The sequence below is a fragment of the Mustela nivalis genome (assembly GCF_964662115.1).
Source record: "Mustela nivalis genome assembly, chromosome: 14".
Taxonomy (NCBI): domain Eukaryota; kingdom Metazoa; phylum Chordata; class Mammalia; order Carnivora; family Mustelidae; genus Mustela; species Mustela nivalis.
Window position 1 is genome coordinate 54533862 of NC_139033.1, and position 16873 is coordinate 54550734.

At 46.4% G+C, this 16873-nt stretch overlaps 1 protein-coding gene across 22 annotated transcripts in view; it reads right to left on the reverse strand.

The window, feature by feature from the left end:
- Window positions 1-1455: 1455 nt before the first annotated feature.
- Window positions 1456-16873, reverse strand: part of FHOD3 (formin homology 2 domain containing 3) — a 456221-nt gene continuing 440803 nt past the window's right edge. For all 22 annotated transcript variants that reach the window (XM_082699502.1, XM_082699490.1, XM_082699491.1 and 19 more), the window contains 2 exons: window positions 11203-11364; window positions 1456-2054 (listed from right to left, as the gene is read on the reverse strand). In XM_082699502.1, coding sequence (XP_082555628.1) covers window positions 1972-2054; window positions 11203-11364 — 245 coding nt within the window. In that variant the 3' untranslated portion in view covers window positions 1456-1971. The remainder of the gene's footprint in view (window positions 2055-11202; window positions 11365-16873) is intronic.

A 16873-nucleotide genomic window follows, 5' to 3' on the forward strand; every position in this document is an offset into this window, starting at 1 on the left:
AAAACACTGATGGAAGGAGCCAGAGGAAGCGGCAATAAGGAAGAAATGAGCAAGAGCAATAATCCTTCCATTTCACCAAAAACTACTAAACAGAGTTCTCTATAAAAAGACTGTACCTAGCTGTAACCAAGAAATTAGTTGACCTTGCTTGCTTCCTCTGAGAATTTTTTAATCCCTAAAATAAACTTCAGATTTAATCTGGCACTTCCTTCTGAACGTGACCTTTTATTCCAAAGCAGTGTCTCTCAGCAGAATGCCAAGGGCCTCTAGAAGGTCATCAAAGTATCTGTTCGCTAAACAGGGCAACAATAATGCATCTTCCTTTTGTTTGCACATCCCGATCCCCAGCGACACAGATATTCTATGTCTGGATTCAGTGCCGAGGGAACAGGCAAATGCTCTAACGGCTAAATCATAACACAATATTACATGTTATTTAGAACCATAATAAAATAAGCATTAATAACTCATGTATCTTTTTCGATAAAGTGATTAAACTCCATTGTCTGTAATATACAGACCTACTCTTGGCAGATTCCAGGCTTTCCTGGGCTGCTCACATTCATGACATACTATTTGACCAATAACCTGCTGGAAAGAGCTTCCGGCTCTCAGTAGAGTGGGGATGCAGACGCGGGGGGACACAGTCACGGAGGCCTGTGGGGTGAACATCCGATCTTTGGCTCTTCAGACAACATGACTACATCTTGTCTCTAGATCACAGACACCAAGTTCAGGAACACAGAGTCACAGAGTTTTTAAAAGGGACGCAAACACGGAATTAATGGCTTGAGGATCTACCCATGCAGTGGTTCATCTCTCCTTCTCCCCAGAGACAGAGGTTCTACACCAGGAACCGTGAAACCCCGGGCAGAGGGCTTTTCGTGGAGGCTCGACCACCACCTGGGCACCAGCCACCCCCTGTGGCCCCTGGCAGCGCCTTCCCCACCAGACACCTTACCTTCTGCTGACCAGTACTCAAGTGCTAAGGACTATGTTTGTCGCTTGGAGGTTCTTTGAAGACAAAATATTGTTCTGTTTTGTTCTGGGGACTCAGAAAATTTTTTGAGAAAATGAATTTTTACGTAAGAAGCAAGTGAGAGAGTTGCAGAATAGTTCAGATTTTAAATGCTACTCTAATGGTTTTGTCAACATTACAATGGAGCAAAACAAAGCCCATGGGTCAGGTGATCTGTGTAAGGTCACGGCTAGCAAGTCTTGCAACAAACACTGATGCCTAATTAATAAGTAGTTACAAAGAGCACATTGGCAGGCAGGCACTTCCCACACTATTAACACAAAACAAACACCAACAAGAAAGCCAAAGGGCCTGGAGGCCATTCCAAGCCAGAGGCCTTCGGATGAACCTGAGGAAAGGTTTTCCTGATACAGAAGGAGGTGAGACTTTGGAGCTGTTTAAGGCCTTCCACCCGAGAGAAAAGAAGTGTCCAGGTCTGGCATTAAACTCTATTTATTTAGTATTTGAAACATGGTGTACATTTATGAATTTGTATAAACATTTAGTACAGCTAAAATCCACAACTGGTAAACAATCTGTGCTTTCTTTTTGTGTACAATTTTGGAGTTTCCATCTGGGTATGTTGGTGTTGTGGAGAGACCCAGTCTGCAGACCTACTCAAACTGCCTCATACGACCGCGGTAACTGTGACCGAGTCATCTGCTCCTTAAAAGGGCTGCTCCTCGCACAGAAAAAGTGTCACACTTGGGAACTACTAAGCCAGGTGTCAAGGAAACAAGAGAAACACAGCTGACACAAGGAAGGAAGTGTGTGAGGGAGACTCTGCGAGAGCCCCGTCAACGCCCAGCACGCCGCACGCAGACACCTAGAGATGGACGCTCTCCTTCGGAACATTCGGTGCTTAGTGTCCAGGCTCTTCACCCCCAGCTGCGGGGATTCCATCCAGCAGGAGTTTGCACTCTCGGGCGCACCTCTTAGGGCACCCACAGATGTCACAGCTGCAACTCCGGGGTGCCAACCAGGCCCAGGGCTCGGGCTTCTTCTGCAGTCAGGCCGTTCTTGAGGGTCCTTCGCACTGCAGCAGCGCCCGCAGATCACAAAGGGGTGAGAAGACAGGGAGGGGTTAGCAGCTGACACATGATTACCCATCACCCCTGCCCCCTGCCCCCCAAAGACCCCCCAGGGTAGTCACAGGGCCCAGAGATGCTCCGCCCATCGCTCCTGCCAAAATTCCTGGCCATCTGCCAGGGCAGGACAAATTCCGGGGCTGTAAGAGGCTGACCTGAAGAGCCAAGTGGAGGGACTGACCTTGTAAGAGGGAACAAAGGAGGCCCCACCCTTATAAGATTTCTGAGAAATGGGTACAAGAGTAAAGGACAGACGGCATGTGGAGAGCTCAGCCTCTGGCCATTCTAAGGAGAGGATCAGAGCTGGAACAGTCCTTACAGAACATAGGGAAATACAGGTTTCCTGAATCTAGGTAAGATCATCCCACAAATCTGCAGGAGGGATGACGATGCTGGGGACAGAACTCGACAAGTGGCGGCAGGAGGAATCTCTACGAGCATGATGGGTTTTAGTTTCAACTCATCCAAGGGCCTCTGGAGGTAACAGCTAGTGAGTCCTTATGGACAGGAGGCCAAGGAGCAAACTGCCAAACTTCCGACTAGACTCGGTAGATGTTTTCTGTGAAACACATGCTCTCCTCTGGGGCTTACAGTGGGCAGGTGGAGGCACGCTCACATGTGACAAAGAACTGGCTTGTGTTTAGTTCGGCATTGTGGGTATCCCCACTGTTTAGTGCTGACCAATTCTGACATCAAAATAAAGGCCGGATAAGGGTGAATGAGGAGGCAACTGTCCCTTCCAAGTCCTTGCATTTGAAAGGTTGCTTAATTACATTTCCCTTAATTTATAAGTTGTATTTGGCCTCCTTTCTATATAAGGTCATAGGGAGTTTGGGGTATTTTCTTCATTGTCAGAAGAGATATGTTATGGATATACCTTCCACCCTAAATCCTAAATCAGCGAGAGGAACTGAGATGAGCAGGGCAGGCCCTTGATCAGAATGTGGAGAAAGTAAAGCTCAACCTTCCCATGCCAGACCCAGCTCCCTGCAACCCCTGTGACCATGGGGCCTGTGTCCTCCTCCTCAGGGGAGGGCCCCAGACGAAATGCGCATCAGGATCCCAGCTCCTATGCCTGCAAGCAACACCCCATATTCCATGCTTTCCTGTCCTCCCGTAAGCAAAAGACCACTCAGCCTGTGGATAAAGGATCTGAAGAGACCTGGTAGAATGTACAGGGTCTAAATATCTATGAATAAATGGTTTCTTTTCTCATGGGAATCAGCACTTTGAACAGGGGCCAACACCTAACCCATCAGTCGGTCAATCAACAAGTACTTTATGCAGAATCTATTGTGTGCTCAGGACGTAAAGAATTGAAGCACTGCTGGGAGACTCACAGACACCAAGCATGGAGCTGACACAGACAGAGACACAAAGATCTGTGCTGAGGGTTACCCTCCAATCATGTCCCCGCACACAAGCTCTGGGCTCCCCGACCATCCGACCATCCGTCTGCAGCCCTTCTTGTCCTGGCTCGCCTTCCCCCTACCCGAAGCCCTTGGGCTCCAGACTGTCTAAGTCGTCCAGACAAAATGTTTGGCTCCAGAGCCTCGGCTGGAGGCAGATTGCATTTAACTGAGTAATGGAATTTGTTCTATGGGGCAGCAATAAAAATACTAGTTTGCAATAACCTTTTATGTTTTTTAAACACTCCTTCAAGTGTTTGTTAAAGATAATTTTAATGGCAGAAAATAAGATAAAATGTTTCTCATTCTTGACAAGGACTGCCAAGACCTCTCTTCCAAGACACAAAATTCGGGTTGAGGACCGTGCTGCACACAAAGGGCATCCTGAATTTTGCTAGGCCCGGGGGTGGCCTGGCCAGGAGTCTACGAAGTGTAATTGCTGAGCCTCCGGGGATACGTGGAGGCCAGATGACTACAGGAGACTTCCCGAGCTGACAGGCATCTCACAGGAGGGCATTTAGAGATGCTTCTTTAACACCTGTTCACACACTTGCTTTAATCCCCTAACTGTGGAGTTCAGCTCAGCTCACGGGAATACTTGAGTGAGGACCCTAGCACCTTGTAGGATGTGCAAGAATCTCACCGACAAGGGCACTGCGCCAGCCTCTCTGGGACAGGTGCAGAGACTAGAACCAAGTGTAATGGCACTGCTTTGCCCCCACTGCCCGGCCACACAGAGCCTGCGTCCTCAGCGCTGTAGCCTCTTCTTAGTTTTGAGGGGCCACCCTGGGGGGGGTCCTCCCTGGCCCCTTCTGCCTGGGCCAAGGTGTTCTCTGCTGCAGAGGAAAAAGCCAGCATGGGCCACGTCTCTTTGCTCCCCAGATGTGTCCCGAGAAAGGAATCCACAGAAAAACCCACCCCATTAATGGAATCCAACTTACTGCGGGTCTTCGTGACAACTGAGATAAATTCTCTCATATTAAATACAACTACCCTATATAGTAGCCCCCAAAGACCTTAAGAATCTGAGCTCTTCTTTTGTTAAAAAGTCACATTATCACTTGAAAAGACGTGTGAAATGAAGATGATCAGTTAAAATTCATAGCAAGGGTCTCTTTGGGTGTCCATTCCTCCATCTGCCTGCTCTTCATTCGTTCATTCACTTGTTCATTCATTCATTCACTCAGCAAATGTTACCTGTGCCTCTACCCTGAGCCAAGTGGGGCAGTCAGGGAGGCAGGGGACTGACGGGGATGCAGTATGAGGAGAAACACTCAGGGTAGCAGACCCTGGCTGGAGAGGGTGTTGGCTCTCACTGTTTCTGGAAAGTGAAAAAGGACTGGGACATAAGAAAAAGAGGGGACCAGCAAGTGGGCAGGCAGGATATGGACCCTGTACAATAGAAATGAGTCATCATAAGGAACATGACACCAAAAACTAATGATGTACTCGGTGCTGACTAACATAATAAAATTTTAAAAAAAGAAAGGAAGGAAGAAAAAAAACAAGTCATCAGAGAGGGGATTTCTCCAGTCCCAGGAGGCGGGCACTGGCACACGTCTGACATGATAACGTCTGGGCCCCTCTCCGCTCCCAACTCCCGCTTCCCGCGCCAACACTCTGCCTGCAGCGTGGCTGCTCCCCGGCCTGTCACACGCGCCTGCCTCCCCTGCCTGCAGCCACCCTACAGAGACCAGACCCTGCAAATGTTGATCCCTGCGTGCCCTGCACAGACAGCATGGGTCACTTTGCTGTCCCCAGCAGCCACTCGCTGCCCCTGGCTCTTGTGACACTCTCACAAGGCGGTGGTGACAGCACCGGCATCAGACACATGAGAGCCTCTCATGTGTCATGTTTTTTCAGGGAAAAACCGAAAGTTCTTTTTCTCTCACCACCCCCAGAATTGAAAAATAGTTTGATCCCACAAAGTGCTCTCAGGCAGCTCTTCGCTAAGAATGAGCTGAATCTGAGAATAACAGTGACGGCGGCCTCCACTTACTGAGGGTTAACCCGGATGATTCCACATGGAATCCATGGAATCTAATTCTATGGAAACCCTGTGAGAAGAGTCCCGTTATTATTTCTCCAGCGAGTGAGCGGACAGCACAGAGAGACAAGTCCCTGGCCCAAGGGCACACAATAAGTGGTCCACAGACGGATTTAAGGCAGGACATGTGAGATCCAGCCCACCCTGGAAACGGGTGGGTCCCTGGGACCACCTTTCATATCCAGGGGACATCCACCGAGTTTTACTTCCATATGACAGAAATATATTAGCACCCTTTCACCTTTAGATCACTGATAGTTCTTTTTCTCTTTTGCACAGAATGCCAAACAACTTGGAAATAAGTTAGCTTTTTTGTAATCCCTAAGATAATACTAAAAATTTTCTACCATGTATACAGAGAGTACCATGTCTAGGACTACGGGGACTAATATCAGAACGTCAAGAGGTCTTAAATTATGTGCCTGGTTGCTGGGAAGTGACAAGCCTGCTGCTATTTATTCACGCCTTGTTCCTTGAGGAACCTGTCCCCTGAGTGGAGTCGAAATGGTGGCTTCACTCATGCCTCTTTGGACTTAAATACAGAGAACTGTTTTAAGCTCTATCATGCTTATTGATTCTATATTAGACTTTCTGTGTGTTGGCTCATTTTGTTCTGTTAACGTTGATTATCTAATCATACGAGCCCCTTTTCTTGTGTCCATCCTCCATCTTATTTTTTCTCAGCAATCTGTCTATTAGAAGCAGAGATTTCCTAAATGGACAGGCATTTTACAAGGGAACTGATCAATACTTTTCAAAAGTGTCAAGCTCTTAAAATGTCCTCCACACCTGGGAGGAGGCATGCTGTCTCAGTGCAATACAACAGCGTGGGTAGGGTAGTGGGACAGAAAGAAGACATTCATGGAAATGCTGGTGACAACCCAGCCTTGGGTGCACAGTGACAAGCCCACTCAAACTGCACCCTGGGGGACAGGAGAGCTGAAGATGGGTCTGGTCTAATCCCCGCAGGCCGAGTCAGGTGGGTGCTGTAGCAGAGTGACAGCTAGGTAGGTGTGCTTCCTGTGCCTGGGCTCTCATGTGACTTCAGCCTCATATTCCCCCCTGGCTGGGGTCCCTTGGGCAGCAGCGTGACAGAGCTGGGGAGGGAGGACGGTGGGAACCTGTCAGATGCAGAGCACCTCACTCGGTGCTCACAACCACCTGGGAGGGGGCCCTGCTGGCCTCACTGGACAGCAGACTGAGGCTCAGTGGGGCTGAGTGAGTGAGGAGGGACCCCATCTCCAGCTGTTTTGTATGAATGGGTACGTTCCACACAGGGAAACAGATTCCACGGGAACTGCAAAGCAGCAAAGTCCATGAAATACACTATTTTCATGTCATGAAGGAGCCTGGCACTTTCCAAAGCCCCTTACAGGAACCCTCTTTGCTTTGCTTTCAGAGCGGCTCTCACAGGCAGGACAAACTGACTCCAGGTTCCTCCTTTCACTGATCCTCCCTCCTCCCGAATCTCCAACTCTGAGTCCAATGGGCACCTCGCACCCAGAAATGGGGGAAGACAGAGAAGCCAGCCTCTCCTTTTTCAGGAGAGTGGTAATTCCCAGTTTGGGAGGATGAGCTGTCTGAACTTGAAGCCAGAGGGCCACCCAACACAGTAAAATATTTCCAAACTCTTCCTGCATCTGCCTCTTTGACCCGAAGCTTCTAGCCGAGCTTCTTGCTGCATCAGAGTCCTGACCTCTGGCTGGGCCTCCAGGCTTGGGTGTGAGGCCTATACACCCTATTGCTGGGCCCGCCTTCAGGGTCTGGGTGACATGGGGTCTGTTGGGCATTCGGACAGCACCTCCTCTTGTTTGGGCCTGACTGCTCTTCCAAGCTCCCAGACTCTGATGACGGCCTCCATCACCCCCACCCCCCATAGCCCTTCAAGTCTCTTTCCTGCAGGACAGGTGGGGACTATCTATCCCTACCTCTAAGACCCTCCCAATGCAGAGCAAAGGCTGCAAATGCCTTCCTCACTTCCTGCTCTCACTTTTCTAGAGAGAAAAATCTTAAAATCACCAGAGGCTTAAAGGAGGCCACAAGAAATCAGAAAGCCACGGTCAGCTCCAGCTTGTTCTGGTCACCCTCTTCTGTAGCCTGGAGACAACATGGGTGGCACCCCTCCTCCCATGAGGCACACACCCTCCAGCTGGTCCTGCACAAGGCAGCAACTCCCCACATGGTTCAGGGTCAGTCCTCACTTGGACTTCTTTCTGTCCTCCTGTCCCATGAGCACCTCAGCTAGCTATCTTCAGAGGAAGGTCAGTCCTTCTGTAATGAACTCAGGGGCTGAGTAAATAGAAATGAAGTTGTTGGGGAGAAGACAAAAGTTTGAGCCTTTTTTATCCTTTCCACTAACATCTTATTTTACTCTATTGCAAGAGCATGAGTTTTAAAACCTGTGTTTTATTGCCATTGTTAGCTTGCCCTATAAAAGAATATAAAAATGATTCATAATCAGTAAGCAAAAACTATTTAAACAAAACACAGGGAAGTTTTCCTTAATGAGAATAATGGGAAAATTAATTAACCACCTTGGAGACATAGGGACAAGTAAACAAAGCTGTGTACTGATCAGATCCAGGGCCAGATCTAATATTTTGCGAGGCATAGCTCCTGCTTTCCCTAAAACAAATTCAATAATTTTTCAGATTCGATGGTTTTCCTTCTCCATCAAATTCTACTTAACAGACAGCATGGCTCTACCCCTCAAAATTCTGTAGAAGAAATAAATTTTAGTTACATCACATCAATGTGAGCTATGTCACATGCCCTTTGAGAGGGATGCTGAAGCTTCAGGCCATGACGAGGAGGCAGTCATGGTTGGGGGGGGGTGGGCTGTTGGGGGTCAGAGCATCAGATCAAATCAAGTTTCTGTGCTCCTTTCCCAGCAGTCCCTGGAATTAGACTTCTGGCTCTTTCCACTGAGAAACTGTTCTTCTAAGGGTGATCAGCCTTAAGATCTTAATTAGCTAAGAAATTGGCCAGTTTATTTGTAAGTCACATCAAAGTAATCACATCTTTACAGAAATATAGCTCTGTGCCCAAACTTCATAGTCATGTCACAGGTGGGGCCCAGGCCCCCACCTTAGAAGGAAACTCAAATATGAAAATGGTACCTAGCCTCTCTACTGTGACAAGATCTGGCTCCCCAGGAAAAGAGAACAGAGAGATAGTCCCTAAACCCTGTTCTGTTCTTCGATAGTCTGGGCTATTGGCCATATGTAGCCAGCCAGCTGGGCAGAGACATTCCTCCAAAGATAGGTCCAAGAGAAAAGAACATGGGGAAGCAGCTCCCCCTCCTTACTAGCTACTACGGCCCATTCTGCAGAATCACAGTGGTAAGGATACTTCAAATGCCATTCAGCTTTAGGATTTTCTAGAGAAGGCCAACATCCAGGATGCCTAAGAGAACAAACCGCCCTGGGACAAAATAGTTGCCCCAATATGATGAAGAGAAAAACCTATATAAGAAAAAAACCAAAACCCTCCCAGAATGTTCTCCCTCGGTCCGATCCACCGGCCAACTGTAGAACCTTTGCTCGAATCAGGGACAGGGACATGAAAGAACATTGGATAGACCATTTCACAGGCTAAAAATCAACTGGACAAGTCAAAACACTTCACTTAATGAGACCGGGTTGTCACCAGCTGGAAAAGCGGAGCTGAGCCATGGGAACCTGCGAATTGATTAAGACGCCTTCCCTGTGTCCCCACCAGCTGCATATTTCAAGATTTAGGAGGACATTTGGCATGTGTGGTCCTAGTCACCAGCATCAAACACGAACGCAGACATTTAATTATCTTGGAAGATTCTCAAGTGGCTTGGAGGTCGTAAATTTCTAGATTATGGGATGGATTCTGTTTGGTTTCCTGCAATAGTCGGACTATTACTGTCTTCAGCCAAATGAGTGATTGCCCCAATACATTGGTTATTCATCACCCCCTTGCCTCATCACGGCCATTAAACAATCAAATCAAATACACCATTGTTTGAGATGGAGACCCATACCATGGAACTTCACATCGATTTTGCAAATTGGTTTTTTTCTTATTCATTTAACCTCTTGCAAGAAAGCTGGAGTTTATCATCCCCCTTAAAAAGAAATCAAAGTAACTTTCCCCCATCTTAAATTTCTATTGATGGTGCCATTACTAATAAATTAAGCCTGTTACAGATAAACACTTACACACATGCAGGGCTGTATTTGTTGTAGTAACTGCATCGCAGAATAAAATGTGTTTGGCTAAACAAAAAGAATATACGGCTGTTTTGCATAAGATTGGAATGGAAATGATACCACAGGAAATTAGTTTATGTCAGCCACAAAAACAGGCAAAATATCTCCCTGGCCAGATTGAAGAGGAAAATTAATTATGACTGTGTTATTGTTCCCAGTGACATTATGTATCTCTCTAAGAATCTGGTTCCCTCTAGACTAGACCAGAGGGCAGGGTCTACACTCTTTGCCAACACAGGCATCTAACCTGGGGGAGGAGCACATAGCCTAGGCCTCCAGGGACTGGCCAGGTCACTGCCTCCTGCAGTCTCCTTCTCTGAGAGCTCTGGCCCCACAATGCCCACCTTCCATGAGGGCACCCCCCCTGCATGGCATCCTTTCTCAGCCCTCTCCCTTGGGCTCTGCGGCTCAAACCTTGATCTCCCCTCCCCCGCCCCCCGCCTCGTGTATAATCTCAAAGGTGGCATCAAACTGAGTCTGAGTTCTTACTGAACTCCCGCCTACCTGGAGTCCATCTCCTTTCACTTTTTGAAGCCATTACAGGCAGAGGTAAACAGGCTTCCTTCCTGTGACAGTCAAAATCCCTGTGCCTCTCACCATCCCTGATTCCTGGAGGCAGAGCCGATAGAGACCCAAGCTGGTCTCCTGAGCCAAGTGGCACACCATTGGGACCAGAGGCTGGGGGCTGAGCTCTTTCCTAGAACATGCGAAGGTCATGGCTAATGCAGACATATGCCAAAGGATACAGAGGAACCCGGAGAGCAGCCCCTCGGAGAGCTAGCATGGTGCCTACAGGGGCAGCCCCACACCCACCATCCTGTGAGCGGGAACAGGCAGAGGGTTCAAAGGGGAAAAATCGATCCCTTTGATTTAGTGGACTTCTCCATGGAGTGCCAAAAGAAACAAATCAAACTGGTCAATCTAGATTAACATTAAGTATTCTAAGCACCCCAATGACCATAAAAACCATTGGTTTTGACCTCTGACATGTTTGTGAGCAGCAGTGAATCCCTAGGAGAACCATCTTCAGCTACAAAGTGGCCCGATGCAGAAATACAGATTTGGCAAAGAATCCGGGGGCAGTGCTTGCCAAATGGCCCCCCTGCACCTACCCCTACACGCCAGATATATTCAAGGGTCTTTCAGACGCTCTTGGGAACAGGCAAGAACTGAGGGAGGCCTGACCAGAAGTGGCAAATGTACTGGACGGGGTGTGGCTGCAGCCCCCTCCTCCACACTGGCAAGGAGACCTTTCGTGGGTGAGTTTGGGTGGACCCTCCACGTGTCACTGACTGAGGACTGGAGCCGGCCCCTCAGTGACCGCTCCTCCCCAGGTGTATTGGTCAGGAGGGCAGGTCCCCCTAGGGCAAGTCCCTCACGCCCCTTCCAAGGCACTTACGAGACTTCCGGTTGGCCCGGGAGCGCTTCCTCTCCCGAGGCACCACCCGCTGACTGGGCACCTGGGTGGCCGACTTGACGATGCGATCCATGATCTCATCGGCTGCGTCGTCCGTGACGTTAGGGGAGTCATCGGTTCCCATAGTCCAGGAACTGGCGGATCCTGAACCAGAGAGAAGGAACACACTAGAGAAAATGCCAACACGTTCTTCCAGGCACAGAGCGCTGTCAGTGACCGGCCACAGCCACCGCCGCACACAGCGTGAGCCTGCGGGAACAGCGACGACTCACCCTCACGCATGCGCACTTGGAGCACTTACCTGCGCCCCTGAACACGGCTGCGGAAGGCCTCCACCCAACCAGCCCCATGATCCTGGGAGCGCACACATCACAGCACAGAGCACAGCACAGACACTCCGCGATGTCCACCCAGTAATGTCCGGAGAAATGGGTTCATTCAGCTCTCTATCCACGGCTCTCTATGCCTAGTGAATGTCAACTAACCCTAACTTTCTTCTAGTAAAATAGAAATAGTTAAATAGAAATAGATTTTATAATGGTTTACCTTTGGGCTGCTTAATCTTTTTTTTTTTTTTTCCCAAGGAACTTCATTATACTTTAAGGTTTATTTTTAGAGAAAGAGAGCTAGCACAAGTGAGCGCACAGTGTAGGGGGACAGAGAGAGAGAGGGAGAGAGAGAATCTCTAGCAGACTGCCAGCTGAGTACAGAGTCCAACACAGGGCTTGATCTAATGATCCTGAGATCATGATCTGAGCTGAAACCAAGAGTCAACTGCTTAACTGACTGAGGCACCCTGGATTACCTAACCTTTAAAAAATCGTAGCAGGAGAGGCACCTGGGTGGCTCAGTTCGTTAAGCGTCTACCTTCAGCTCTGCTTCTCCCTCTGCCACTCCCCCTGCTTGTGTTCTTTCTTTCGCTGTCTCTCTCAGTCAAAAAAATAAATAAAATCTTTTAAAAAAATTAGCATGCTAATTTTTAAAAAAGATTTTACTTATTTATTTGACTGAGAGAGGAAGCCTGTGGCGGGGCTTGATCCCAGGACCCTGGGATCATGACCTGAGCTGAAGGCAGATGCTTAACCAACTGAGCCACCGAGGCACTTCTCTCATACTAATTTTTTAAAAGCTTTTGGCATTTGGATATTGACGGCAATAGTTAAGAATAGCTGATCACTGTTCAGTAGATTGTAATTTTTATGGACACGTGTTTGTGGTTGAAATTTTCCAGTAAATACGTAATATGTTATGATTCACTCCTAATTTCTGCCAGTAAAATGCACATTGCTGAATTGCATATATAAGTAGTTCACACTTTGCAAAAGGAGTAGCAGGATTCCTGGGGTTCCACCACATGCACGTGTCTGAGACCTGTGGCTATAGGTCAACGTGTATTCCAACAACAAAGTTTTGTTGTTATTGTTGTTGTTATTTTAAACATTTGTCGTGTGAATGTGAGCACAGCCACAGCACTGGTATATATAAAACCAGTAACTGTATCTTTTCTGCTTATGCCCAAGTTCACTTGATCTACTTGCTTCCATCAGATTAGATTTTCCAGCAACATAAAACCCTTTAAGAATAGGCTCTTCTCAGAAAAGAATTTTTGAAATGGCTAAATTTTTCTGCCTTCTCAGGATGGTTCAGGTGGTCTAATTGGAAGCAAGAGTCCTCACACACTGGCACAGCTCTGACACTGGGACCCTTCAGCGCTTCTGAACAATGATCTTTCTCAGAGCAGATAGAGCAATCAATAGTGCAATTGTGTTTGGCCCAGCAATTTCGAGTTTTCCCTTTTACACACTAATTTATAATTCTGTGTCTCATTTCAAAATGCCAAGCTATCCTTCCAAAAACACACAATTTTCAATCATCTGTATTTGCTCATAATACATTTTCAGAGCACTGGGCCAAAAATGAAGGCATCCTCTAATCTTCCTACTAAGAATTCCCAATTCTTCCCATCTCAGATGTCCCTAGGGATCTGCTTTTACTGTAATATGTCAGGAGATGCTTCAAAGGGATGTGTTGCCATATGTGCAGGATTGCCAGACTTGGTTTTGTGATGATGTCATCCTTTTGTGACCTCAGTCCTGATTCTGCTTTTTTATCCCCCCCTCTCCTTGGTTACTTTCCTGCCTGGTAACTGTTTGTATGCTTTCTTTCTGGCCATGTATAAGCTTTTTGCCCTGGAAGCCTGCACCCACACAGAGCATCAGGGAAACACTACCCACACTTTTTACAGACCCCAAGAGGCCACTGGCTTACAAAAGTCTCTCAAATGTTAGCAAGATTTTTTTGAACTTTATTTATTTTAGAGAAAGAGAGAGCGCACATGTGGGCACTTGCGTGGGGGGGGGGGCGGTGCAGAGGGACAGAATCTCAAGTAGTTCCCCTGCTGAGAGTGGAGCCTGATATGTGGCTTGATCTCATGACCCAGAGATCATGACTTGAGTCAAAATCAAGAGTCAGATGCCTAACCAACTGAGCCACCCAGGCAGTCCTCAAGACATTTATATACACTGGGATATGGTAGAAGGAATGAGGCATTATAGATTATGATAGCACCATATCACTTTTTACTTCATTTTTAAAAATATGTAAACTGATAACATATACTCATACACTCATTGAATCACAATGTTACACACCTGCAACTAATAGAACATTGTGTGCCAAATATACTTCAATTAAAAAAAATGTAAATTGCAGTTGGAAAGAAAACACTAATTTTAATTTTCCCCTTAAAAATATAACCTAAAGTAACAGTTTAAATTAGAAATAATTATATCAAAAAGATTATATTTTAATGTAATAAAATGTTTCCTGTGTTTCTGAAAGAACTTCCCTGGATACAGACTTCTAGGTTTAGAGCTTTTCCTCTTGTCAGTTTGAAGACGTCATTTCACCTTCTTCTGACTTCCACAGCTTCTGATAACACGGAGTCCTCATTATGATGGTTGTAACTTAGAAGGTAATTTATCTTTTCCATCTGACTTTTTAAAAGATGTTATCTTCATCATTGGGTTTAGCAGTCTGCCTACATTACACCTAGGCACAGTTTTCTTTTTATTTATTCTCCTTGGATTTGTTAAGTTTCTTAAATATGTGGGTTGATACCTATCATCAGCATTGGGAGATTCGTAGACATTAGCTCTTGAGTTAATGCTTCTTGTCCTTCTGTCGCTTCTCTAGTTACACACAGGTGAGACCATGTGATTACATTTTATTCTGTTCCATCCACTTTTTCCTCACTATGCTTCACTTTGCACACTTTCTAATAACTTGTCTTTGAATGCACTAATCCTTTCCTTTCCTGGGGAGAGTCTGCTCTTAAACCCATCCAATGAGTTCCTTAATGCAGATATTTCTTTCATAGCTCTCAAATGTCCATTTGATTATTTTTAAGAATAAGTTCCAATCTGTGGTTGAAATGATCCACTTTTTAATAAATTTGCCTATACTTTCCTTAACATTCTCTAACATTTGCAATGGTTAAAACTTGGTTGCAATTTTCAACATCTGGACAACCCGTGGATCTGCTGCTACTGCCTCCTTTTCCTTGTTGGCTACATATTCCTTTCTCCTCTTGGCTCAGATTTGGACCATGCACTGCATTTTGTGTACAGAAAGACGCAGAGACTGGGATCAGAGTCATTTCCCCCAGCCTTCACTTTTCTCTGTGAAGCAGACATGGTGAAGTACTGAGTGGGGTTGGGACCAGACACGGTGAAGTACTAGTGAAGCATCTGTCCCCATCTCTTTCTAAATATCTGTGTTTGTTGAAAGTGCTTACTCTAGCTTTGTTTTCTCAGACCTTCAAGGCTACAGATTTCTTCCAGCCTTTCTGGTTCCACTCCCTCCCCTTCTCCATGCTGTCCTGGCACTTGCCAAGGTCTCATGGAGAAAACATTCTAGGAGTTTGCAGATCCTCTATTTCTAATCCCTTGAGCCACATTATGTGGCTATTAGACATTCTGCTGGCTTCTCTCTCCTAGTCGAGTCTTTCTGCCCAGAGCAGGTCCAATTCTCAGCCTATGCCCAAACTTGGCAAATGGCCCTGGAGTGGCATGCTCAGCTCATCTACAATTCTAGTTTGTCTAGTTCTCTTTCCCTTCACAGGTTGCTGATACCCTTAAAAAGAAAGCTCCTGCCATTATTTAAAAAAAAAATCTAGTTGTTTTAGAAGGAGTAGTGGCCTGCCTGCCCTGCTATGTTCCATCTAGAAGCAGAAGTCCCTGAAAATACAGAGAAACTGAACAACCTTCCTTTCTGAAATTAATATATTAATATATTCTCTCTCTTTTAAAATTAATATATTCTGTATGTTCCATTAGGCAAACTAGATTCCATCTCCCCAGATGGCTTCCATGGAGCTACCTTTGAATCCACCCAGGTATAGGACCTCAAGGCTCCTGATGGTTGTGGTCAACTCAGTGCAGACATTAATGCTCCCCTTCATCATCATCATCATCTTCATCATCATCTTCTTCTTCTTTTTTTTTTTTTTAAAGATTTTATTTATTTATTTGACAGAGATCACAAGTAGGCAGAGAGGCAGAGAGAGGAAGGAAGCAGGCTCCCTGCTGAGCAGAGAGCCAGATGCAGGGCTCTATCCTAGGGTCATGGGATCATGACCTGAGCCGAAGACTCAGGTGGCCAGGACAGAAAGCCTGCAAGAGCTGCTGGAGCTCAGAGAGTCTAGACTCACCTATGGAATGTCTTGGGTCTTTTTGAGTACTGAGTTACAAGTGATTCCCATCCACACACTCCAAAACACAGCCAAGCTGTGTTTTTTTCTTTTATTCTTATCCCTGTTTTATGCTTCATGTAGAATGATAATCTTTACTGCTAAGCATTTAATGGTACTATTTTCTTTACCATCTGACCTTTCCCACCTTTTCCTCTCCTTTTATATCTTTCTTGCTCACACATCCTTTCTCTACTTATCACTACTTGGCTTTTCTGAGAAATGGAGGCCTTTTCTAGATAGCACTGGCCAAGAAGAGGACACCTCTCCTTCCTTGTAGAAAATCAGATAACCAGGGGCACTTGGGTAGTTCAGTTAAGAATCCGACTCTTGATTTCAGCTCAAGTCATGATCTCAGGGTTGTGAGGTCAGGCCCCGTGTTGGGCTCCTAGCTTAGCAGGGAGTCTGCTTGAGATTCTCTCTTCCTCTCCCTCTGTCACCCCCCAACCTCCATGTGCACGCACTCTCTCTCAAATAAATAACATGAAAAGAAAAAGAAAATGCGACAATCGGAATGTACCACGTAAAGTGTTCAGAACTGTGGTTCTTCACAGCTTTATCTGTCTACTGTTGGTCACCAAAAGCCTGCTCTTTCATTGATAAAGCATAATATTTCTGTATTTTATTCTCCTAACTCCACATCCAAGACTACCTAGAAGTCAGGGAGTTTGGAAAAACCAAACCTCAGAGAACCCAATCTTTGGTTCTTTGACATAATGATAACATTTGCAAGTATTTGGGGTATAGTTCGGGCATCAAGGCTGTAGTAGAAGACAGGACTTTCCTACTTTGCCATCTGTGTCTCAGGACACAGAGCCAGCCAGTGAAAACCTGGGCTCTACGGGGCCCCACTTGTTTCTGCCACAACCAGCCAACTCTGCCAACGCCGCGTTTACACACCAT